Here is a 24,780-nt window from a genome sequence, read left to right as displayed (position 1 = left end):
GTCACTCTGGAGGTGTTAGGCACCACAGGTGGCTTGAAATGCTCTCAGATGTCTTGGTTCCTGTGATGGCCTGCCCAAGTGGCTTTACCAGACCTAGATAAGCACCTGGAGAAGAGCAGTCTGTCTATGCCAAGGGCAAGAGACTTTTCATACTGTCAGGGGAGTAGCCATAAAATTATACTGATTGAAAGAATTATCCAAGCACTGGAGATGCTCTTTAAAGAATGCAGCATGTGAAAGAGGGTAGCATCCCTGTGTTGATAGCTCTGTCAAACAGCTCTAGACTGATGAGCATTGGTGGAATTCTGCATGTTGATATTATGGTAAGTTATCTCAGGCCCAAATAAGTGCCTATTATTTAAATTCCTGGCATTTGTTTTTCAACTGGCATACATGTTTCTTCTTTTAAAAAAGTGCTGCTACTGTCACAAGGTGGTCATAGGTTGTGTTAACTGTCAGCAAGCGTGGTTCTCACTAGGGTCAGAGAAGGAAGGTCAGACCACATGGGCATTGATGGAGCTCCCTGTCCCAGGAAGACAACATGCCCATCGATCAGAGAAGCTTTGGATATGGTGGAGGATTCTCACGGTGCCTTGGTGGCAGTTGAGTTCTGCAGCCACACTGTGCAGAGTTCAAACTAGATTCACTCAGTACATCAGCTCCTAAACTTGGGCCAGTGGCACTGCTAGCCAGCTGCTCAGCCTTATCAATTTTTCTTTTGAAATGACCATGAAATATTTGTCTTTTAATAAAAGTTAATAAATAATGAGTATAAGGATTGTTACATATAAATATATATATAAACATGAATTTATATGAAGTGATTTTAGCTGACCATAAAATAATAGGTATGTGTGCTCTTATGATCATAAAGTCTGAAATACACCCTTATTAGGAATTGGTGGAACATGGAATTAAGTAATTGTTTTAGCGTTACCTAACTTTTTCCCTTTAAGTCTGTTTACCTTTCTATTATAGAAAACCCAGCAGTGACTGAAAAAAATGTCTTCGTGTACATTTCCACTGCACCACAGACCTCCATCTTTTAAAATACTAAATCATCACATGGTACAACCTAAATCTTTACAACTTTTGCTAGTCATACCTCAGTAAAGCTGGAAAAACAATACGGTTGCTGTTCCATTGTAAAAAATATGAAGAATAATGTAGCAACATCTCTGACATTCCCACCCCCCGGCCCCCACTAGGTCCTTCTGTTACTGCTGTTTTTTTCTTCTTTGGTTTCTTTTGTAAAAGTATTCTGAAAATTTGCCTTTTTGTTTTTCACATGGTTTAATTTCTTTTTTTTTTTTTTGAAGGAAAGAGCAAGTTAGTACCTTGTATCAAAACATCAGCCTTGTGGAGCCAAGACTGATTCAGCCATATGAACATGTTATAAAGAACTTCATCCGTGAGATCAAGCTTCAAAGCACAGAAATGGAAAACCTGGCCATTGCAGTGAAGAGGTATTGAAGTCCTTCCTTTCTAAGTGGCACATGGGGACCTTGAACTTGCTCTTTGATTGGGGGGTCACATGGACTGAGCTGCATTATCCCAATATGACAAGGGAGGACTTCCTGATCCCTGGGCATCTGGAGCTTTCTGAACTGAGACAGAATGAGGGAAGTTGAGTCAGGCAGTACTTCATAGGGTCAGTCAGCAATCCATCAGCAGGTCTCCATGATCCTGTCATAGAAACTCTTACAGGCCATGGTTCCATACAGAGCACCTCAAAGAGATTTGGTATCTTCTATGGAGCCACTTGAAATATGTGGGAAACTTCTTCCAGAGAGGCAGGCCGGGCTCCATTTGAAGCCTGGCCTTGTGACTGATGGGCATGTGACTTTGGACAGGTTACTTAATTTCCCTGGGCCTCAGATTCCGCAGCTGCAAAATGAGGCTGTACGTATTCACCTCCTCAGGGGTGGAGACATAGGTGCCATCGTGGGTGATGCCCCTCACACTGGGCCTCCCACGTGGTGGGTGGTCTGAAATGCTTTTCTTTTCCTCTTTCTCTGGCTCTCCTCACCCAGCCTGACTGAAAGCCTAAAAGCTGCTGCTCTTACTGTCCTGCAGCCAGTTTGTGCAAGGCATAGCAAGCTTCTACAGGATAGCTTACTGGTTTTAACAGCAACCCAGTGCAAAAGAAGAATTACGTGTGTTGCAATCCAAGTATCAGCCTCTTTGCCTCCTGCGAGGACCACACTCCCTTGGCATATGCTGGGAAAGGGGGCATTTTGTGTGTCCCAGTTCTTCCACAGAGGCCTCTCGCTGCTGTGCATGCAGCTCAGGGCGTGCTGCCTGCCTCGCTGGTCTCTGCCCAGAACTTGGGAACAGCCCCTCCGGTAGGATGCCCCCACTGCCGTGGGGCAGGCACAGGCTACTCCTCTGTCTCTGTTCTTCCCTTCAACATGGCGATGAAACTGTAGGGTAGACCCTTTGAAGTAACTGAAGTGAATTAAAATGTACAAGAGAAAATTTTTAAAATGCTACTTTTATAGTCCTGGAGTCATGCAAGAGTTGAACTGTTCACAGGGGATTTCTTATGATCATGTTCACTTCCTGGCCTTGATCAAGTTTGCCTGCCAGGGGCTTTCCACAGTCTGGTCTGCAGAGCTCTGAATTCTGGAGGGCACTGTGGAGTGCTGGTCCGAGCCCCGGATTGGCTGCCTTTGAGAGGCAACTGGCAGACGCACATAGTGAGTTTTTAGTGTGTCCAGTGAATGAATATCTGTTAAAATAGACTCTCATACACACACACAGGTGCACATACACAGACCCACACAAAGATATGCGGGACACACTCAGACAAACACATTCACCCCCCCTACATACATGCACACCTGATCACTAAGGATAGTACCATGTAAACCCATTAGGGCGAAGAAGAAAGGCATTCTTTATGTTCTCATTGTCAGCTAGGCTGCTGTCCAGCTGTGGAGGTTGTCACATTATGTTGAGCTCCATTGGTGCTTCTCTCCTGTCCCCTCTGTGCTCTGTGGGTGGGATCCAAAGGCAGGCTGTGTCCCGAGCTCTGGGCCTCATAGAGGCCCCTCTCCCAGCTCTCAGGGTCCACACTGACGCATTTATGTGACCACTGTGAACATTTCCTCACATTCCTAGCTCATAACCCTTCATCATCACCTCTATTTTTTGGTTGGGGGAGGGCCTCAGTCTTCTGCACTTGTACTTGAAGAGTGGGTTTCCAGTGTCCCGATAGGGGCCCTGGACTGCGATAAAGCAGACATTCCCAATACCCTAGACATTTTTCTAGGAATTAGGAACTGCTGAGGCAAACACTGTTGTTATAGACTAACCAACCAAAAATATAAGACTTGCTCAGAAGTGAGAAAAGCAGAAGGATCACATTCAGAAGCAGTCCCAGGTGCTCAGCTGTTTGGGACTGGATGTCCAAAAGGAAGGGCTGGAAAAGCTGGTTATAGCAAAGGGAGAAGCAGGTAAGTGGCATAGCTCTTCACAGTTCCAGAGTTCACTAAAAACAAGCAAATCCCCAAACCAAAGTTGCTATGGAGAATACATAATTCCTAAGGTTTAAATAGCAAGTATTTATAAACAGAGCAGAACTAGCTGACTTTCCACAGGAGGTTAACATAACCTTGGGCAGGCCATAAGGAGAGGAGGGAGTAAACAGGAGCAGAAAATAATAGTTAGTCTCTCAAAATTTTATTTTGGGGTCTTCCCCCCACCCCTTGATGCTTGTTTGGAACTTTAAGTAGAAATTAAACTAACGCACCAACAAATTGTGTTCCAAGTTGAAAGCAGGGAGGATGGGTTAGCAGGAGCCATCAAACTGGAAGATGGAAGTCTTCTCCTGAGGTCCCATTCCCTACTTTTTATTAATGGTATGTTCTTGATCCACATGAACTAACTCTCTAAATCTCAGGCTGGCTGCTTTCAAGTCACTTATAGTCTAGTTGAGTAGGCAAGACAGACGCATGTGAAAATGTAGATAATTGGACATATAGCTGAGAGAGAACAGAAGACACATTTTTTAGGGCTTAATATGGAGCCTCAACCACTGTAAAATGACAGATGTCTCCATACTAGGCAGTTGCTAAGTAAAACTATCCTGGAATGCTTCTCAACAAATTTTTCTCCTTTCTAACTTTTTTGCAAATTGGTATGTTCTGCCTTCAAAAAATGTGATCCATTGATTACATTAAAAAAGAAACAATTTTTCTAAAGGGTAACTGTATCTATATTTATCATATTAAGGAATGTAATAATTGCTGAGATCCCTTCTTTTTTTCCTTCTAACTGTAGCATAGACCATTGTGTTTCATATAATTTCAAAATTATATCTAACCATCTCTTTGCCTTGGAGTTTTGTTCTTTATTTCCCCACGGTTGTAGCTCAGTCACAAGAACAAAAAGGATTTTCAGAATTTATTGACAGCCTGCCAGTAATTTGGCATTTTTGTCAGTCCTTTGCCACATTCTAGTTTAATGCCACTTTATCCAATCTATTCCATTTATTCAATAGCAAGTTTTAATATCCTCTTATACCCAAATGGTCAAATTGCTAATTTCATTTTATTACGTGGAAGGCACAGCAATTATTATTTGAAATGTTGTGTTTCTCCTCATTTGTAAAATAAAGGGCTTGTGAAATAGATTAGGTCCAAGTTTTCATGTTACAGGTTCAAGGGTGTAATGAAAAGGTGTGCATCCTGTTGACTTGCAGAGCCCAGGACAAGGCAGCCATGCAGCTGAGTGAGCTGGAAGAGGAGATGGACCAGAGGATTCAGGCCGCAGAACACAAGACGCGGAAGGATGTGAGTGTGTGGGGTTCCTTCATTCACTGAGTCCTTCCGGAGCACCTTTTAGGGACTGGGCACCGGGCGTCCTCTCGGTGCAGCAAGTGCAGGCTCCAGATGATGGGGACAGTTTTTGGTGGTAGATAAAGAGAGAGGGGGAGAATGAATAAACAATCAAATAAAGCAGATAATTTCAAAGGTGACAAGTGCAGTTAAGAAACAGTGTGTGTGACAGACAGCGACAGGGACAGGAGGCTGTTCCGGGAGGTCCCGGGCCACTTCAGGGAGGTGGAGTGAGGCCCGAGGGAGAAGGCGGAGCCAGCCTCTGGAGGGCGGGGTGGCTCTGGTGCTGTGCTCCACTGACTTACTGCCCACGCGTACCGCCCGCCAGCTTTATAGCTCGATTACAGCAAAATTAAAGTTCTCTCGGCAAACTTCAGTGTTTTATAATGGAATATAAATTATAATGGAAGATGTAAAAGTATATCCTATATACTTTATTCAAAAGTATATCCTGTATATTTTTATTCATTATAGGAACTCTTAGGGTTGAAAGTTGGATGCTGCCTTCAGTTATTTCCATAGAAGAAATAATTATGTTTTTTTTTAAATAAAATATATCTGGGTGATTAATGTTCACTGGAAACAGAAAATAAACATATTTCTTTGAGTAGCTAGTGTTAGCTTACATTTTTTTTGGAAAAACATTTCATTTTTTTCCCTGTTCATTTGTTCTGTTAACTGAGAGGCATCTATATACCTTAGTTTGCTTCCTGGCTCTGTCCTGTCTATGTTATAGATGGTGCTGGAAAAAGTCATCTGACCTCTGAGCCTTTGTTGTTCCATCTTTAGAATGGGTTTCAAGCCCAGAAGTGGCTGGATAGCTACAGTTATATGGTTACTTCCACCCTCCCTGTGTAGGAGACTCGGGAACAGCCTTCGTTTGACTTAAAACACTTCTCCTTTATGGGGCCTTGATGAACCTATTTAAATCAATAAAACCTTTTTTTTTTCTTTTAGGAAAAACGCAAAGCTGAGGAAGCCCTCAGTGACCTCAGACGTCAGTATGAAACAGAAGTAGGGGATCTACAGGTGACGATAAAGAAACTGAAAAAGGTAGGTATGTGGCAGCTAGACTTTGAGGAATAGCTTCAGGATACCGGTGTATCTGAGTAAGACCATTGGAATCACATTGAAGCAGCAGATGGAATCAGATCTGAGTAGCAGGACTTTTTTTTTTGAGGCTCCTTGTTTCCTTTTCTGTTTCCAAAGGCACCTGTCGTCTGCACAGATCTAATAAACACAGTTGTCCGTCAAACCAGTGTTCTTTCCTTAGTCTTCACCAACCAAGTGCCCTCAGTACCCACGTGTCCAGTGGACTGTGTGCCCATGACAGTGGGGGTGCTGTGTTTCCTGGTCACCCGTCCCTGTGTATCTGCCCCTTGCGTACTTCAAGATACATGGTAGGGATTCAGTGAATATTGATTAAGTGAAGTGAATATTCCCCTTCTGTGTTCAAAGTTTCAGACGTAGGCAGAAGTGGGAGAGAACTTGTTGAAGTGTGAGCAGAGGTGTGATTGGGGTTTGACCTTTGCTCTGTTTGGTCCTAATGAGTAGGAGTGTTTCACTCTGTGGCCTGCTGCTAGATGTTTAACAACTGGCTCTGGCTGAGGTAGAGATTTGTAGCATTTGCCAATTTCCGTGGTGTAAATACCCCCACCATTACCGATTTCAAGCTACCAAGCTGGCATGGCTGAATGCCCCGTTTGGGAAGAGATGCTGAAAATAGGCTCTTGGCTGGGGGCACAGACTGACGCTAGCTCAGTACTGGGGCCGTTTCTTCCATGTGGATTGTCTCCATAATGCATGGAAACATCTTGACTAACATGAAAAAGAATACTTAAAAAATAATCATCCCTGAAAGTGGCATTATGAATTTGGGGACATCACTTTGCTTCCCTGGTTGTTCTTGCAATCAAACCGTTAACACTCCTTCCAGTGGTGTTAATATACAGTGAGATGAAGTGATGATTAACTGTGTTTTGTGGGCTATTGTGATTTAAACACCTGGAATTATTAAGAATTCTCATAGTATTCTTGGAAAATTATTATCAATGTTAACCTTTTATCTAATTTCCGGAGGTCATTAGACTATACATAGGATGCTTGTATTACAGAATTTGAATGGACCAGCCCCTTATTTAGGCCAGAGTCACAGATGATCCTAGTCATTGTCCTCACTTATTTCCATGCCTCTCCCAATCTTTAAGAGAACGTGTGCAAGAAGAGACACAGAGATTTTTCACCCCGATACAGTGTATGATGAAGACCAGATGGGCACTGGACAGTGAGAGTCAGGAGCATGAGCCCTGAGTCCGTACGGAGGCTGCCAGTTTCTGTCTGTAACACCTTGTACAGCTGGCTTCGTCTTTTTGATCTTTAGCTTCTCATCTGTAACATGTGACTAATAATATAGTCTCCTGTCTAACCATAGTAAGATATTTTATTGACTTTACAGTGTATTAAGCACTGTAAAGTACACTTTTAAAAATAATTAAAATCTAAATCTCAAACATTTTTAAAAAGCAGGTATAAATATCCTACTTTTACAAATGAAGACACCAAGTTCCACAAAGGTTAAATAACTTAAAGTCACACAGCAAATAAGCAATGGAGTCATCTTCACCACACAGTTGGTGCTTCTTCATTTGTAGCAGGCTTTCTTCTTGCTGAATAGGGTGGTTCTTCAAGAAGACAAGAAATGATTTATGTGAGAGCATGTTAAAGGCTGTAAAGAACTATAGAAAAGTTTACAACGTTGTTATAATTGCCATTACTTTCTGCCATTGATTCTGAAAACTCATTTTGCCAACAGTTTTTATTCCCTGAAATTGGCCTGCATCTTAAGGTCCATGGCTGTCTTCGGTCACTGTCAGCTATGTGCAGTTAGACATAGTTGTGTGAAAACCTTCAGCAGAAGCCATCTGGAAGATGAAGAAAGTCCAGTGTCAGAGTACTTAGACTTAATGAAATAAGGCATACGTTTTGATCCATGTATACGTATTCAATTAATGGACACCCACAAATCCTCACATTTTCCACAGGGTGTAATCTCTTTGTAGGGAAGGCATTTTTGTTGTCCATGTTATCGATGCTCCGGAGCCAGTTGAGCCTGAAAATACTAATGAGTCCATCAGTAAGCAGAGCTCATGTACATATTGACACAGTGTTGTGTGCACATGTCTCTACCTTCACAACATACTTACATTTTATTGATTTCAGTCATTTAATAAGAGTTTCTTGAAATCACTGTGAAGAAAACATAGGTGGAAGTGACACTAACTTTGTTTTTGAAAATCTTAGACTCAAGTAAGGACAGGTAGAACATTTACAAATAATCACAATACAGGACAGAAAGTGTGAAGTGCAGGTAAAGTTCTAGGTGAATATAGAGGTCCAGACTCGTATGCAGTGTGATTAGAAAAGGAGGATTGGGTTGCTTAATAGTTGAATAGTCCCCATAAAGGGCTTTCACATTGTTTCATAGAAAACTTATTGAACTATAAAACTCCTTTTTCAAACGTTTAAATTATTTAGAGCAAAATTTTAAATGCTTGTGAATTATGTGTGCTTGAATGATGTAAAAAGTTGTATGATGTTGAAAACTGAAGACTTCTAGAATTCCCATTTCTGTATGTAAGGGTATTCCAAACTTTAACTCAATAAATTCTAAGTCTATAAACACACAACTTTTATTTGCTCTTTCAGCTAGAAGAACAGTCAAAACATGTAAGTCAAAAAGAAGATGTGGCTGCATTAAAGAAACAAATTTATGATTTATCAATGGTAAGAATCACGTCTTCACTTACAGAAATGCATTTCCTGTTAGACTACTGTTTTCTGAACATAATCATGCTATTATTTCAGTGTTCCAGGAATAGAAGCTTAAAGAGAAATTAATACTATAGTCAGAGAAAGTCTTTGAAATACCTCAACCAAAGGTGTTATTTATGCAGGCTTTTCCCCTCAGTGATACCCTACCTGTTGTGAACACTTACATTTATTTTTTATTCCCAGCAATAATGACATGGTCTTAAACTTTCAAGGGTTAACCTTGCATTCTTATAGCATCCACTCTGATCTGTGTCCCTGGTGCAGTAACGCCCTGCCCTTCCTCCAACTTTCCTCCTTCTGTTTCTTTTCTGTCTTCTGCTGACCATATCTTTCGTCTTTCTATTGCCAATACTGATAACATTTATATCTGTTTTATTATCATTAAAACTTTATTTTGTTTTTAGGTTAACTCTAAAGGCCAATAATGAGCATTTCTTTTATTCTCACTGCAGAGCCAAGAAGTGAGATAGCATGAACTAGAATTGCATTCCTTTCTCTCTAGCCATGAGCCCTGTGCCACTCAAAAGGGGTTCCCAGCCTCACAGTCAAGAGAACCCTCTTAATGCACCACCAGCTCCATGTTTTGCCACATCTTAGCTGGCTGTGTACTTAGATCATGACTTTCTTACAGAGTTGCTTGTTTTTCTTGGATTTCCTGGTTGAGGTTTTGGTTTCTTGTTGTGAAAAACAAACCAGACCAAAACAAAACAACCTATTCTATCTTTACAATATCACTGATGGCTTGTAACTTCCTGTTTCTTCTTCCTAATGAGGGAATTTCTTTTTCCCTCCTTAAAAATGTTAATTTTGGAGTCCACGAAGTTTCAGTTCTTGCTGGACTGATTGTGTCCTTTTGGACTTTCTGATTGTTCTAGGTAGCTGGTGTAGGAGTCCTGTGCAGCTAGCTAAATAGATCTGTGTGCCTCAAGACCTCTGCCCTGAAAAGGGTCTTCCCAGGAGCTGTGTGTGTGTGCTGGCTGTGAGACTGGGGGAACTTCAATTCCCAGAATGTGTGGGACATGGATGCTTTATTCAGATGCTGTAAGCATCTCTCTGGACATACTCAGAGAGATGCTTTAGCTTTCCTTGTAGGGGCCATACAGTTATTTTGTTAAAAAAAAAAAAAAAAAAAGCCCTGTCTTCTGCCTTTGGAATCAATTCTGGCTAGCTACTGTTCTTTCCTAGGGGAAGAGCAGGCACAGGCTTGAGGGGCGGGGTTAATATATAAATTTAATCTCTGTTTTCAGCTCCACCCTCACTCTCTGGGCTTTTGCCTGGCCAACTGCTGCTTCTTTATTCAAAAGCAGAATATTCCAGACCAACTTCTGGACCTCCTTTTCCTCTGCTCTCTGTCTTTCATCAGTACATTTCTGTCCAGTTTCCATTTCTCAGAAACGTTTAAGTCACTTCACTGCAGATGGGCCCTTCTCCCATTCTTCTTTTATTGGTTTATTTCCTTTGGTATTTCATGTTAACAGGGTCTCAAAAGGGAAGGAAGGAAGGCAGACAAATTCATGTGCTTAGTTTACCATTTTGAGCTGGAAGCTGCCAATGAATTGTTTTTAGAAAAAGTTCTTGGGTAAATTCTTCAAATCTTAAAAATTCTTTTTTTAAAAAAAATTTATTTATTTTATTTATTTTATTTTTAGAGACGGAAGGGAGGGAGAAAGAGAGAGAGAAACATCAATGTGCGGTTGCTGGGGGCCATGGCCTGCAACCCAGGCATGTGCCCCGACTAGGAATCGAACCTGTGATGCTTTGGTTCGCAGCCCATGCTCAATCCACTGAGCTATGCCAGCCAGGGCAAATTTTAAAAATTCTTAAAAAAAATTCCTAGAAAATTCTAGCTCATTTGGAACTGTCAAAAAACTTAGAAAAATTTTAACTACATTGGTTTATTCTTGGGTGCAAAACTTGAACATATTTGGTGATAGGATTTATTGTAAAAAAGTAGCCAGTCTCCATGGTCATAGGTACCATTAATTCCATAGAATTTTTGTCAGTAGTTTCATAATTCTCAAATAAAACAGAGGTTTCAATGTTTGGTTCCAGTAAATTTGTCAATAGCATGCCAAACTACTAATGACAAACTCTTGAGTGCTGGAGTTCGGCACCAAATGACTAGTATTTTTTTTAAAAAATAACAACTTTGAATGTTTAGAGTATTGACACTTTAATACGTTATAGTAATTTCAAATTACCCTGAGTTGATAATGTTTTGAATACCAAGATACAAAGAACTGTGGCTGGGTGAGAGTGATGTGTGGGAAGGTTACATCCGCTGCACTTCCTTTGTCCCAGGTGAACTGAATCTAATGACCTGCACCACTCCTTTTCTCTAGGAAAATCAGAAGGTTAAGAAAGATCTTTTAGAAGCACAGACGAATGTAGCCTTTCTTCAGAGTGAATTAGATGCATTGAAAAGTGATTATGCTGATCAGAGTCTGAATTCTGAAAGGTATGAAACTTCACATTTGTTTTTTTTTTAGTTTGAGTGGAATGTTTATTTAGATAACCATCCTGGGGATGAACTTCAGCTATATGATAATAAAGGCTTATTTGTTAACTTTGCTGATATATTCTTTGCTTTCTAAAGACTTTACTTTCAGTGTCAGCTTTGCTAGTAATTTTGGGGATTTTAGGGTTTTTTATACAAACAGATGAATTAGTTTAATTATTGACTGGGTAGGACATTGCAGGGCTTAATAAATGTTTGAATTAACTGGGAGCAGAAGAATATATCTCACATGTCAAGAGTCAGTGCTAATTAAAGGGCTTTGAAGGTGGGAATATTGGCCCTTCAACATAAGCAAAGTGAAAAGTAGGCATCTTAGACAAGTAATTTTATTTTGTTCTGCTTTAGTTTTGCAGTATGGTATTAACAACCGAAGACCTAACACACATACACAGAGGCAGGTGTTCATTACACACACAGGCACGCATTTACGTATATGAAAATGCATATGTATGTAATTATAAATACACATACGAGGTCTGTCCAGAAAAAATCCAACTATTGTTAACATAACGAGAATGGTTTGCATGACACCGAGGTACCCTGGCAGCCAAGGAGAGTGGACTGGAATGCACATGGGTGAACAGTGATGTACTCCTCAGTGGGGGTGGTAGACACCATTGGGTGAGCCTGTGTGCTGTGTGGCTGTCACATTCAAAATGACTGAAAAAGTAGAGCAATGAATCTGCATCAAATTTTGTGTGAAGCTTGAACATTCCTCTGAGGAAACTATTTGGATGATTCAGAAGGATGTAGCTATGGGTAACTGGTGATTGGCAGCTTTATCATGACAGTAAGCCCACCCATGCATCACATCTCTTGTAGAGTGTTTTTGTGAAACATCAAATCACCCAGATGACTCAGGCCCTCTACAGACCACATTTGGCTCCCTGTGACTTCTGGCTTTTCCCAAACCTAAAATCACCTTTGAAAGGGAAAAGATGTCAGACCATTGATGAGATTCAGGAAAATATGATGGGGCAGCTGATGGCGATTTGGGAGAATTGTGTGAGGTCCCAAGATCCCTGTGCTGAAGGGGACTGAGGTGTCATTGTCCTGTGTACAATGTTTCTTGTATCCTGTAACTTCTTCAGTAAGTGTCTGTATTTTTAATAGTACATGGCTGGATACCTTCTGGACAGACCTTGTATATGTATACACATATTTGCATATAAATGCATCAATATGCATAAATGTATAATACACACATATATGTACACTTAGGAAAATATCGTGTTTTTTGTTTGTTTGTTGGCAAACTTTAATCAGAATCAAGGTCCTATAATGGAAGGCAGTGAAACATTTATTATTTGCCATGTACCTGTCCTTGAGCTAAATGAGTTTTGAGTGTGTAGTGTATAAAAAAGAAAAGTTGTGGTCTCTGCTCTTTGAGAACTTCAGATTTAGTTGAGGAAGATAAAAAGCTAAAGGATTGCAGAGTTGACATAAAAGCTGAACAGTGTCAGAAACAATGCTACCAGCCGTGTCACAGGCAGGCTTCAATGCCATGTGATGCTCTTTTAGTTCAGAAGAGGTGAAGAACTGTGCTAAAGAGGAAACACTTAAGGGGACTTGGGAGGGGGAATGGGCTTGCGTTGGTCGGGGGAGCAGAGGCAACATCAGCAAGTAATGCAGGTGTCATCAGCCAGGCATTGCCCTTAGTACTTTACTACTATTAACTCCTTCAGTCCACAGAATATCCTATAAGATAGGGACTTTCCTTATCCCCATTTCACAGATGGGAGGAGAAAGTCCAGAGCTGTTCCGGGTGAGGCAATAATCAACTCAGTTTCAAGAACACAGGCACAGATGAGACTGTTCTGGGGAAGAGTGGTTATGCCATTGGACAGAAAAAAAGATATTTTGAATGGAAAGATAAAAGCTAAAAAATTAAAATGTTTAAAAGATAGCTTAACACTAGACTGTAAGGGCCCCTGCTTTTGTGTGAGGGAACTTAAATTTCCGAAGACAGTTGGGGAACTTTTAGCCTTATTAAGAGATAGAATGGGCAGGCTATTGTGGACAAAATTTGATATCTTGAGAGTTTTGGAAGCTAGTGATGGGGGTTGTCTGCTTAGAAATGGGTCTACATGAGATACAGGCTGGAGATGAGTGACTAATGTTCAGAGTGGACTTTTTGAGAATGAGGCCAGGGCTTCATAATAAAGCCACAGAGGAATCAGTGTGCAAAAGTTTATAGTGAATGGGGAAACCCCAGTCCTGTGGACTCCTCCATGGTTCAGGGCAAGGAGTGGAGGGAGAGCAGGAGTACGGGCAAGGCAAGGAGAGGAGAAGGTATCAGGAGAAAGGAGAAAATAGCTGGGGTTGGGATGGTGTGAGGCTTGGAATGAGCAGAGAAAGGTTTCAAGTGAGAGAGTGAATTGGGGAGGGGAAGCTTAGCTATGAAGGTCAGTGGTTCATTCCCAGTGAGGACCAGAGCCAGGTCAGTGAGGTGTGGATGGAAGGGCCGGTGGGTGCCGAGTGGGCAGTGAGGTGGGGCAGCACATTGCACGGGAAGCAGAGGTTGTGGGTGTGTTTGTGGAGTCCTAGGAGGAGAGGAGGCTGCAGACAGCACAGAGGAACCCAGTGGGAGCACAGATGCGTAGAGACTGGTGAAGGACGCGCGTCTTTGAAAAGGTGACAGAAGAGTCTGAGCGGGCAGTTCGGGTAAGGCAGGACGGAACACCTAATTTTCATTCAAACATAAAGTATAATTAATTTTACAGGGATCTGGAAATAATCCGAGAGTACACGGAAGATCGAAATAGTCTTGAGAGGCAAATTGAAATACTCCAGTAAGTTCTCATATAAAATGCTTGTTCCATCTCCATTTTACTTATTTTTTGTGAATAAAGTATGTGCCGCCCGTAACACAAGATGCTGCATTCCGAAGACTGGGTTCCCGCGTCCACGCCTGCATCTCCCAGCTGTGCTGCATTTAGCACACCCACTTGCTGTCTAATCCTAAATAAACTATACAAATGCAGGCACTCGAGTATAATTCTCTAAAAGTCCTTGCAAGTCAGCTGATATGTCTAGTGTGTCTTTGTTATACTTCTGTAGAGAATAGTGGCCCTGACCTGCACGGCTTTCTCTGCAGCCCCACCGAGAGGCTGTCAGCATCTCGCGGTGGTGCATGTCACAGCACCAGGCGTACACGGCCGTTCCCTCACAATCTATTGTGCTTGGTTAGAGGTATATTTTTCTTATATTATACCTGCTCTGTCAACTTCACAGCTGAGTTGCAGTAATTCCTGCTTCTGAGGCCCTTCTGCACAGAACCTCCCCTCTCTCTCCCTTTCTCTCTTTTCTACCCGACAGTATTTTCTGCTGTTTTCACCTCCTGCAAATGAAGTAAGATCAGGCTTGACAAATTTTTTCACCATCTATGAGTGGTTATCAGGTCTCACCTGTGGTAATTACAGAGTTGATGTATTACCATAATCCCATTCATTTATTCATTTGTTCAGCAGGTTTTCATTCACCACCTTTATGGGTCAGGTATGCCAAGAGCTGAGGATAGGGTGGCGAGTAGGAGGAAAAATGTCTTTCTTAGTGGGGCTAGTCTAGGGAAGAAGACAGAAACTGATCAATAATTGCAGAAATATAAAGTGTCGAATGGGAGAGTTGGGACAAAGAGAAGTATCTTCCCAAGGGCATACTGCAGTCAACTTTGACCTAACCAGGAAGGTCCAGGGAGTGTTCCCAGTGGAGGCACCGAGTGAACTGAGGTCCGAAGGATGAATAAGCCTTCAGCAGGAAAAGATTAGCTGCCTCCATTGCAGAGGCTGTTATTATCCTCATCTCATAGAAGAGGTTGCTGAGGCTCTGCCAGGTTAAATAACTCCTGTCAGTCATGTGGAAAGGGCACACCCGAGTTGAGATTTGAACCCATAGTCAACATCCAAGCCTTTAGCAGGTACATGGCAGTGCCCGGTGCCACTGAAGCAGGCCAGGAGTGGGATGTGAGAGTAGCCAGAAAAAAGTGCGGTATAACACACCACACCTACAGCCAGGCTGTGTGCAGAGGGATAGAGGGTGGCTCGCGGCTGCAGCCTGCTCCAGGCGCTTAGAGAGTGGGGACCTACATGAAAGCTGTTCAAACAGCAGAGCTACCTGAGGGAAGAGAGGTTTCACAGAGCAGCTGATACCTTCCTAAAAATGCCCTGAGATCTTTAAACAGAGGTGACACATCCATTAAGTTGTACATTTAGTAATGAATTATGATCTCAGTTTGGGAGGTGTGAAGGGAAGAGGTAGCAAGTTTCGAGAGGTGGTAATCCCACATCCTGAACATCACAGCCTGAAAAGTAAGTGCTGCCATTTACCCCCACTAATACTTCTCAGTGTGGATTTATCTCTTTTATTTACTCTGTAGAACAGCCAACCGGAAGCTGCACGACAGTAATGACGGCCTAAGGAGTGCCCTGGAAAGCACTTACAGCAAGTTCAACAGATCCTTGGTATGCTGTAGAATTTTCCAGTACCCGTTGTTCTGTCTGGTGATAGACTATTTTGATAAAAATCTTGTATTTAATTAGGGAAGAACTTACCATCATGAGAAGCTATTCCATATAATAATAGGGGAAGCATTTTTCCCAAATAAAAAAATATGCTACCCCTCTGAGGAAATAAATGCCTGGAGGTTAACCAGCTCTTTGTTGGATGGTCTAGGAAACCAGAGAAAGGTGCATAAAAAGTGTGACCTGGGTCCTGGCAGACTTTGTATAGTAGTGAGGTAAGATATGCACAGGTGGCAGTGACATCAGAAAAAGCGGGCTGTCCCGCGGAGGTGCAAATGAAATACTGCCCAGTTGAGAGGAGGGAGAGGGCGCCTCTGGCTGAGGAGTGTGTTTACATGCCTTGAGCATTCTTTAGTGAGACGTAGTGAGACGATCAGAGTGGAGGCCTTGGATTTTAAACCCTCCCACAGAAACCAGCTAAGCCCCATTTAGAATTTTGAGGACCTTCACCAGACTGTGCGCCAGAAAGCCTCATCGCCCCCTGTGGGAGGTCAGCTTCACGTTTGAGGTCCCAGTGCCATTGCCTTGGATAGGGAAGGGTCACTCCCTGAGCCAAGTTGTGGTTTGAGAGGAGGCAGATCACCAGAGGTTGGTGTTGCACGGTCCTGGCAGATCTAGGGAACCGGGTGCCCCTGTATGGCTCACATGGTGGGGTTTAGACTGACAACACGAGGAGGAGAAAGAACCAAATGTGGTTGCTGCGTGTTTTCCCCTTGATTTCTGTGCTCACGTTTGATCATGTAGGACACCAAAGGTTTCATTGCATTAGAGGTTAACTAGTGTGCTACAGTTTAGATCACATATATGAATAAAATGTTTATGTGGAGTAACAAACCATTACTTATGTGTTACAGCGCATAAATAATACGTCACCAGGGAATACAATTTCTAGGAGCAGTCCCAAATTTAATGGTCATTCTCCTCAGCCTCCGGGCTATGACAGGTATGTGACTTACGTTTTGTTTGAGTTCTAGATCAAAGTTGAAAGGAAAGTAAATTTCCTTAGGGGTATATTAAAATAATAGAGTCTATTTCAGGCACTGATTTCTACTTCTACTCCTACTTTACATTTTTGAAACATGAGATAGGTAAAGATTAAAGTGAACACATTGCAGGAAGGCCTAAGTGATTTCCTTAAGCTGTTGTCATGACTTGCTTTTATGTATGTTCACCTTTACCTTGTCCCTGATCGTGTCTGGTTTCACCGAGGTAGAGTCAGTAAGTGGAGTTTCAGGGAAACCAGTTGGTGTTATGATATATGTGGTGTATGATGTTGAGACTCTTGGCAAATGTTTAGTAGCTCAGCATAATATTATGTCAGCTATGTTCAAGGGAAAGGAAACGTTCAAAACAAGTAGCAATAGAGCTAGTGTTTACAAGCTCCTGTATTAAGTCACGGAGGCTTACCAGAAGTGAAAATTTCGTTCTATTTTTAATTAAATGTAGTGAAATATTGGTGCTACTGTAACTTGAGATCTAGCAATAAAAACTGAAAGATTGTATGTGTGACACATGTATCCAATGTTGCTACTTAAAAAGGTACTTTTGGAGCATGTCAAAGCTCGGAAGTAGAAGTGAATGCACAAGCTACAGGTTTCCATCTCTCCATTTCTGATGCAACTTTCTGATTCATGTTCATCCTCTTTTCATCCGAGAACCCTTGGTCTAGACAATAATGAACTTAACATTCTGGTGATAACTAAATGGGCAGGTCCCCTTTCAGGAAGGTCTGTAACCAAGGCGATTGGTGATCACTTTTAAGAAAATTCTACCCACAGATCACATGTGTTTATTGTCCACTGATTCGTGAATAAAAATTGTAGTGGTTTACCGGTTTGTAATGGGCTGGCTGCTCTCTTACTGGGAGATAGAGGTCACTTTTATGAATGTGTGGGTGTGATTCCATTTTTCTGGACTGATATCTAAGGTCAGTTTTTAAGCACATAGGAAATAAGATACATAGCTGAAAATGATTCCAGAAATTTTATCATGATTTATTTTTGAAAACAGTAGACACCATATGAGCCATAAGGCTCATACATACTGCACTGAGAGCCCCTCAACACTAGATTCTAAGGGACAAAGTGCCCCTCAACAGTAGATTCTAAGGGACAAAGCCATCACACTGCAGTGGCTTAGATGACAGCGATGTATTGCATGTGTGCTCATCACCTCGGACAGTGACTGGGGGACAGGTGGTCTGACTGATGATGCTTTTGGGGATGTCATTAGTATGATATGAGAAGTTAACATTGCAATTTATTTTTGATGCTATAAAAGCTTAAAAACATATTATTAATTTAATTTTGTTAATTGGATTTTAACTTGCACGTTTGTTTTTGTTTTGTGTTTTTCTAAGAACTCTGATAAAATATAGCTTGTGCTATACTTTTACATATTTAATTGTAATAAAAGTATTTTTTTATTGGGTAAGAATAGTTTACTCTTAAAATAATAATGTATGTAAGATGAGTTTGGAAAAGTTTGGGCTGTACCTATATTTTTAATTTAGAGTCTAGATATTCACGTAGGTGATTTCTCAATTCAGGATTTTACTTCTCTTTCATCCCTTATCAAAGATACAGATAGGCTAAAAAAATAAAGTTCTGACCAATAATGATATGAGCTGAAGTAGTCAGTACTACATTATGAGAATGGTTTTTTTAGGTTCCTTATAGGTTAACCTAAAGTCAATTTCAGGAGAGTTTCACAAGTGATTAAATAGTAAAAGAATGTGTACACACACATGCATGCGTGCACACACACCTAGCTAGCCAGACAGATTGAGGTTTGGTATGAAGTTCTGGTCCCAGGAAAAAGACCTCATAACTGAGCAACATATTTAGACAAAGTATGGTGGTTAAATCACCTTTGTAGTTAATTTCAAACATGTGCTAAAGGCACCAAAATATTTTGACATCTTAGATTTTTTTTATATGGCTTATACTTCTTCATACGAAGATCACCAGTCTTTTCTAAGCATATCCATCTCTTCTTATGTCTCATGTCTGGAGACCCATGTACACTGCCCAGTCCCTGCTTCTGATGAGGCCATGTACGCCCGGTAGCTAGGATTGTGCCTGGCATGTCACGGGGACTAAATTAATTGTAGCCATTGTTTTTATTTTAATATAAACTTGGGTTCTTATGAAAATAAATAGTCAAGCAAAAGTAAATAGGGCCATATGCAGTTTCCTTCAGATTCTCCTATTTGAGTTTCACAAAAGGAAAGATCAATAGAAGCCAGAAGTTCTAGCCTTTTTCTGCTCTAGGGTTCCTTCCACACTACATGTCAACACTCAATGGCAGAAAACTCATCTCACCTGTGGAACCATTCCCAAAGCACACATTTCTAATTGCCTGCCATATTTTACCATTTTGTTAGAAATCTGACTCCCCAGAAATAACAGTTGGCTCTTATTTTGTCTTGGGCAACCTGAGAAAATATATTATTCTTCCTGTGTCAGCCCTCTGATTATTTGAAGGGAGAAACCATAAAGACTTAAGCTGATTACACTGAATGATTTCTCTATCTGCGGGTTTTGAGGCTCAAGTCATCATGGGTGCCCTTCCCATACAAGTTTTCAGCCTCTCTTTTAAGCAGAGGTGTTATCCAGAAATGGACAAACTGTTCAGAATGTGGTCTGACCACATTTGAGTGAAAAGGTTCATGTGTTCTATATTTTTTTTAATGCAAATTTAGATTGCATTTAGATTCTGGAACCTTTGGCATCAGGAAATAAAGGTGGTTTTAAAAAAACAGCTTCATTTAGTAAATGTTAGAGTGTCTTTATCTTAATTGATCATTGCAGAGAAGGAACTGATATGGCTTTGAACATTATATTTCTTCCTTTGCTTGATCATGGATTACACTGTGGCTCTTGGCAAAAGTGAAAATGTCGGTCTTCTGGAATCCATTCCATCCCACTCTTGCCCGTGTGGTCTTGCGCATGGCGAGCCCTCAGGTGAAACAGTCTGCTCCTTTCTCCCAGGTCATCTCGCTCTTCCTACGTGGATGAGGACTGTGACTCATTGGCCCTCTGTGACCCTATGCAGAGGATGAATTGTGAAGTTGACAGCCTGCCCGAGAGCTGCTTTGACAGCGGCTTGTCCACCCTGAGAGATCCCAATGAGTACGACTCGGAGGTGGAGTACAAACACCAGAGGGCATTTCAGAGGTCGCACGGCACACAGGAGAGCTTTGCGGGGGATGCTTCAGACACAGACGTAAGCCCCAGAAATCCCTGCTTTCCTAGGCCTTATCTTTTTAGAGATCTGTCACCCTGTTTGCCTTTGATCAGTCATGAGAATCCATTTTTCAAGGTCATAAATATGAAACATAGGCAGAATGTTTGTTTTCCCTCCACCAAAATGAGAAATTCTCATAGATTGCCATTTGGGGCCACTTTATTTCATAACAGCATTGACTAGAGATTTGACTGTATATTTTTCTTCTCTTTAATCTATGATGTAGTTGTGTAATGACTTTGTTTTTTTAACAGCTAACTTTTTTTTTGTTAACAGGTTCCTGATATAAAGGATGAAGAGATGTATGGTTCAGAAGGTGTGGCTTCCGTCTTAGACTGGAAGCCCCAGGGGTCTGGTAGTGAGGGCAGCCTTGCTGGTTTCTCAAGAAAGCCCATCTTGGCACTCTCACCTCAGGTAGGTGGTTTCTGAGATGCTTTCATTCGTGAACACAAATGATTTTCTGTACCATGTAACTTGTAGGAGAACTGGCACTCCATCTGTCACCCACCGTGGCTTTCCCCCCAGGCAGACGCAGTGGAAGACAGCAGACCATCCAGCTCACAGAAGGCTTACAAGATTGTGCTTGCTGGGGACGCCGCCGTGGGGAAGTCTAGTTTCCTCATGAGACTTTGCAAGAACGAATTCCGAGGAAATACAAGTGCCACCTTGGGTATGGTTCCCTTTTCAGATGTTAATGGGGACATGATCTTCTTTAGCTTGGTTTTATTTTTTCTGGGGATTATATACACAGATACATAGATCAGTCTCTCTGTGCATACATATATAGATGTATGTGTGTTTCCTTGTCTGTTGAATGGTCCTTTTCTCTTTTGTCTAAGGCCCAACTTTAGGAAAGGAAGACTGACAAAGGACAGAGGTAGCTATTTAGCCAGTGAGATGAACCATACTGAGGTTAGCGCCTGAGAGGACATTCACTCCTGTGTCCTGCTGTGAGCCAGATGCTGTTGTAGGCACTAAGGATACACACTGGACGGAGTTGACTACATTCCAGCCCATAAGGAACTTATATCCCAAAGGAAGGAAATAGATGTAAAACAAATACAAAAAATATGACGTTTAGGAAGAGGTGCACTTTTACACAAAGTGACCAGGGAAAGTTTTTCTGATGAGATGTCATTCGATGTTGGTAAAATGACATCACTGATGGGTAGGTTGTCACTGTGGTCAAAATCATAGCTAGATGTATGAGATACGTCTCGTCTGGAAAAAGTCCAGCCTTTGTTAATATGAAGGGAAGGGCTTGCATGACATAGTGTAACCTGGCAGTCAAGGAGAGTAGACTGGAATGCACATGCGTGAACAATGACTTTACTAGTCAGTGGGGGTGGTAGATACCATGGAGTGAACATGTATACTGCATAGCTATTGCATTAAAAATGACTGGGTGAGTAGAGCAATGAATCTACATCAAATTTTGCATTAAGCTTGAACATTCCTCTGTGGAAACTATTCAGATGATTCAGAAGGCTGTAGCTATGGGCAACTGGTGATTGGCAGATTTATCACAACAACACGCCTGCTCCTGCATCACATCTCCTGCAGAGTTTTCTGGTAAAGCATCAAATCACTCAGGTGACTCAGCCCCTCTACAGCCCAGATTTTGCACCCTGTGACTTCTTGCTTTTCCCAAAACTAAAATCACCTTTAAAACAAAAGAGATTTCAGACCATTGATGAGATTCAGGAAATACCACGGGGCAGCTGATGGTGATTGGGAGAACAATGTGAGGTCCCAAGGTGCCTACTTTGAAGGGGACTGAGGTGCCATTGTCCTGTGTACAATGTTTCTTGTATCTTGTATCTTCTTCAATGAATATCTCTATTTTTCATAGTACATGGCAGGGTACCTTCTGCACAGATCTCGTATGCTCCCTCCCTCCTTTACAGTGGAACAACAGTTCTACCTTTCAGAACAAGGAAAGAAGTAGTGTTCTGATTTCCCCAATTTGCATAACAATCAGTAAAAACAGTTGAGGCTATGCAAATTATTTTTTAAAATTTTTATTTATTTATTTATTTTTAAAAAGATTTTATTTATTTATTTTTAGAGAGGGAAGGGAGGGAAATAGAGAGAGAGAGAGTGCCGCATCAATGTGCGGTTGCTGGGGGTCATAGCCTGCAACCCAGGCATGTACCCTGACTGGGAATCGAACCTGCGACACTTTGGTTCGCAGCTTGCGCTCAATCCACTGAGCTATGCCAGCCAGGGTGCTATGCAAATTATTAATAATTATTTTTCTTTATCTAAATTGTTCTTATTTAGATAACCAAAAATGTTTTAAAAAAGATTGATTACACTCTTTGCTATGAGTGTCTTTGTAAATTTATGGTTCTTTGTTAGACTGTTCAAGATAACAAAGCTGAAAGTCCACTTCAATTTGATTTGTAAAAAGGTTACAATATCTGGTTCAGTTGCTAGAGAGCATGGCACATATACATATGTGGACGTATACATGGACGTATATACATATTTATGTATGTGTGCACATAGATATAACTGAGTTCATCTAGTTATGTGGGCAAATAGAACATAGATTTTTCCTTTGTCCATAGACTAAAACCTTCCCTAAGTCAGCCGACCTACTGACGGTGCATCTGTGTGCACTTGTGTGTTCTGGCTTATAATTAGTACGTGAAGGCCATATTCATTTTTCTCTGCCACGCTGGGCTCTTGGGCATACTGGCTTGACAGTGAAAGCCAGTAGAATTATTTACACCACATTCTCCATGTTCTCCTGTATTGCTTTTTAGGAGTCGACTTTCAGATGAAAACGCTCATTGTTGATGGAGAGCGAACAGTTCTGCAGCTCTGGGATACGGCCGGTCAGGAGAGGCAAGTGCTTTCCATAAAGCTCCAGGCTCTGCTTCGGCTTGCACAGACAAGCTTTGTAGCACACTTGGTGTGTTTTATGCTTATAATTATATAATTATAATGTGCCATATAGTTATGGTACGTTAGAATTTCAGGAATGCTTGCTTTCTCCTACTTCCTACCTCCTTCACTTATCTGTCAGTTGTGTGAGGAAAGGATCTTAAACTTCCACTGAGCTCATGTTCATCTGAGAGAAAGAGCATGCCCTCTCATAACAAGAACTCAGAGACCACACCTCTGAATGCGGTGACAGTGTGAGGAGCCACTAATTGGGGCCCAACAAAAGACAGAGAACAGAACCTGTCAGCTGCCCTTGGTTCAAACGCAGAGGCGGAAACTTTAAGTAGCAGACTCCCATCTGGTGACAGTACCTAGTCTCACAGTTATTGCCGACAACCAGAAGCACTGAGCACAGGTTTTAGTATTGTCTAACTCGTTGGGAGCAGAATGCATCTAGTTGTTCAACAAGCATGTATGGGGTGCCTACCTGCCTCTGTACTAGGCACCATTGAGGCTGCTAAGATTCGTCCGTGAATCTTTTCAATAGGACACAGCTACCTGCCCACATGGAGCTCATATTCTCTGGCAAACTGAGGGTTTCAACATTTAAAACATACTCGTGGCTGACACGGCCCTATGTTAGACAATGGAAAGGACTGCACTTGGTTTAGGTTAAGACATGTTTAACAGTGTGCTCTTCCCCTGGTGAATCCCCCAGCCTGTGGATGTGAAGCTTCGGGCGCATCGTTACGCCCCACACTGTTAGTCCTTCTCACACCCAGATTGTTTTTCTCTGATGCACATCCCCTTCCGTCTTTCTGTGTATCCGTCCCACTGAAGGGGTTTGGTAGGTTTTTGCCAAGGCTGGAATTTTCAGAAATTATGCTGTCAGCCTTGTCCTGGTTATGTTTTGGGGTTTGTAGACATTCTTGGGATGGTTTGGTGGAGAAAATGATTGGCTTTTAAAAATCAGTGGCCCAGATTTGCATCCCATTATGTTTCACTGGGTCGTTCTAGGCCTCAGAGATGGGTGTTTCACAGTGATGTGTGGCCGACAGGGTTTTCTCAAAAGGGGCTGATTTGAGAAGATGAGAGAAAAGTGAGCATAAAAGAGATGAATGAAGCAGCATCAAATGGACTGATTAGAACCATGACTTAAGTTCATTTCTCTTTTCCAGATTCAGAAGTATTGCCAAGTCCTACTTCAGAAAAGCAGATGGTGTTTTGCTGCTGTATGATGTTACATGTGAGAAAAGCTTCCTTGATGTACGAGAATGGGTAGATATGATAGAGGTAAGAAATCAAAATAGAGAAACAGGACATTACATGGGGAAGCTCTAGGCCGCCTTGGAAAATCAGGCTCTCGTCCTCATCGAAGGGAACGCGATGAGAACCCACTGATCCTGCAGTGTCACAAAGAGCTGGACGTTAGAGGAGGGGTTCCCAGTGGCACTCGGCAGTTCCGGTCCTTCTCCGTAGCTGGGCAAGTTCCCACAAGGTCAGGGACATGACTGAAGGGAGTGAGTAAAACTTCTGGGTTTTCTTATAGATAAAATCAGAACCCTACTGGAAGCAGGTGGAAATGCAGGTAACCTGAGAAGCAGCTGCACTCACAGAGGAGGCTGGGGTGGCTGGGTGGATAGTGTGGCTGCGTGTGAACAGGGACCTCCTCATGCACTGGAAGTGCAGGTGAAACGCCCCCTGGTGTGAGCACGTGCGAGGCCCAGATTCCATAGTGAGTGTGTGCTCAACATTGTTCTGGGAGTGACTTGGCTCTTCCTAAGTCCCGAGGCACCGCTGGAAAACTAATTGGTGTTTTAAATGTGTGTGATAACTATCTGTGCTTTCTTTTGATCAAATGAGATGGTGTCTTTCATCTAAGGAGCTTTCATGTCCTCTGGTTTCATCATAAATAATGTTCAAAAGTGGG

General features: G+C 41.9%; 1 protein-coding gene across 1 annotated transcript in view; it reads left to right on the top strand.

Annotated features, from left to right (window-relative positions):
- Positions 1-24,780, top strand: part of RASEF (RAS and EF-hand domain containing) — a 66,354-nt gene that overhangs the window by 28,334 nt on the left and 13,240 nt on the right. Inside the window, exons 2-14 of the mRNA XM_045841030.1 lie at positions 1,320-1,466; positions 4,706-4,796; positions 5,799-5,894; positions 8,547-8,624; positions 11,015-11,130; positions 13,914-13,982; positions 15,566-15,650; positions 16,565-16,653; positions 19,703-19,937; positions 20,235-20,372; positions 20,484-20,628; positions 22,730-22,811; positions 24,029-24,143. Coding sequence (XP_045696986.1) covers positions 1,320-1,466; positions 4,706-4,796; positions 5,799-5,894; positions 8,547-8,624; positions 11,015-11,130; positions 13,914-13,982; positions 15,566-15,650; positions 16,565-16,653; positions 19,703-19,937; positions 20,235-20,372; positions 20,484-20,628; positions 22,730-22,811; positions 24,029-24,143 — 1,486 coding nt within the window. The remainder of the gene's footprint in view (positions 1-1,319; positions 1,467-4,705; positions 4,797-5,798; positions 5,895-8,546; positions 8,625-11,014; positions 11,131-13,913; positions 13,983-15,565; positions 15,651-16,564; positions 16,654-19,702; positions 19,938-20,234; positions 20,373-20,483; positions 20,629-22,729; positions 22,812-24,028; positions 24,144-24,780) is intronic.

Source organism: Phyllostomus hastatus, unplaced genomic scaffold (genome assembly GCF_019186645.2).
Source record: "Phyllostomus hastatus isolate PE091 unplaced genomic scaffold, TTU_PhHast_1.1 phas_contig_34, whole genome shotgun sequence".
Taxonomy (NCBI): domain Eukaryota; kingdom Metazoa; phylum Chordata; class Mammalia; order Chiroptera; family Phyllostomidae; genus Phyllostomus; species Phyllostomus hastatus.
This window is presented reverse-complemented; position numbering and strand designations above follow the sequence as displayed.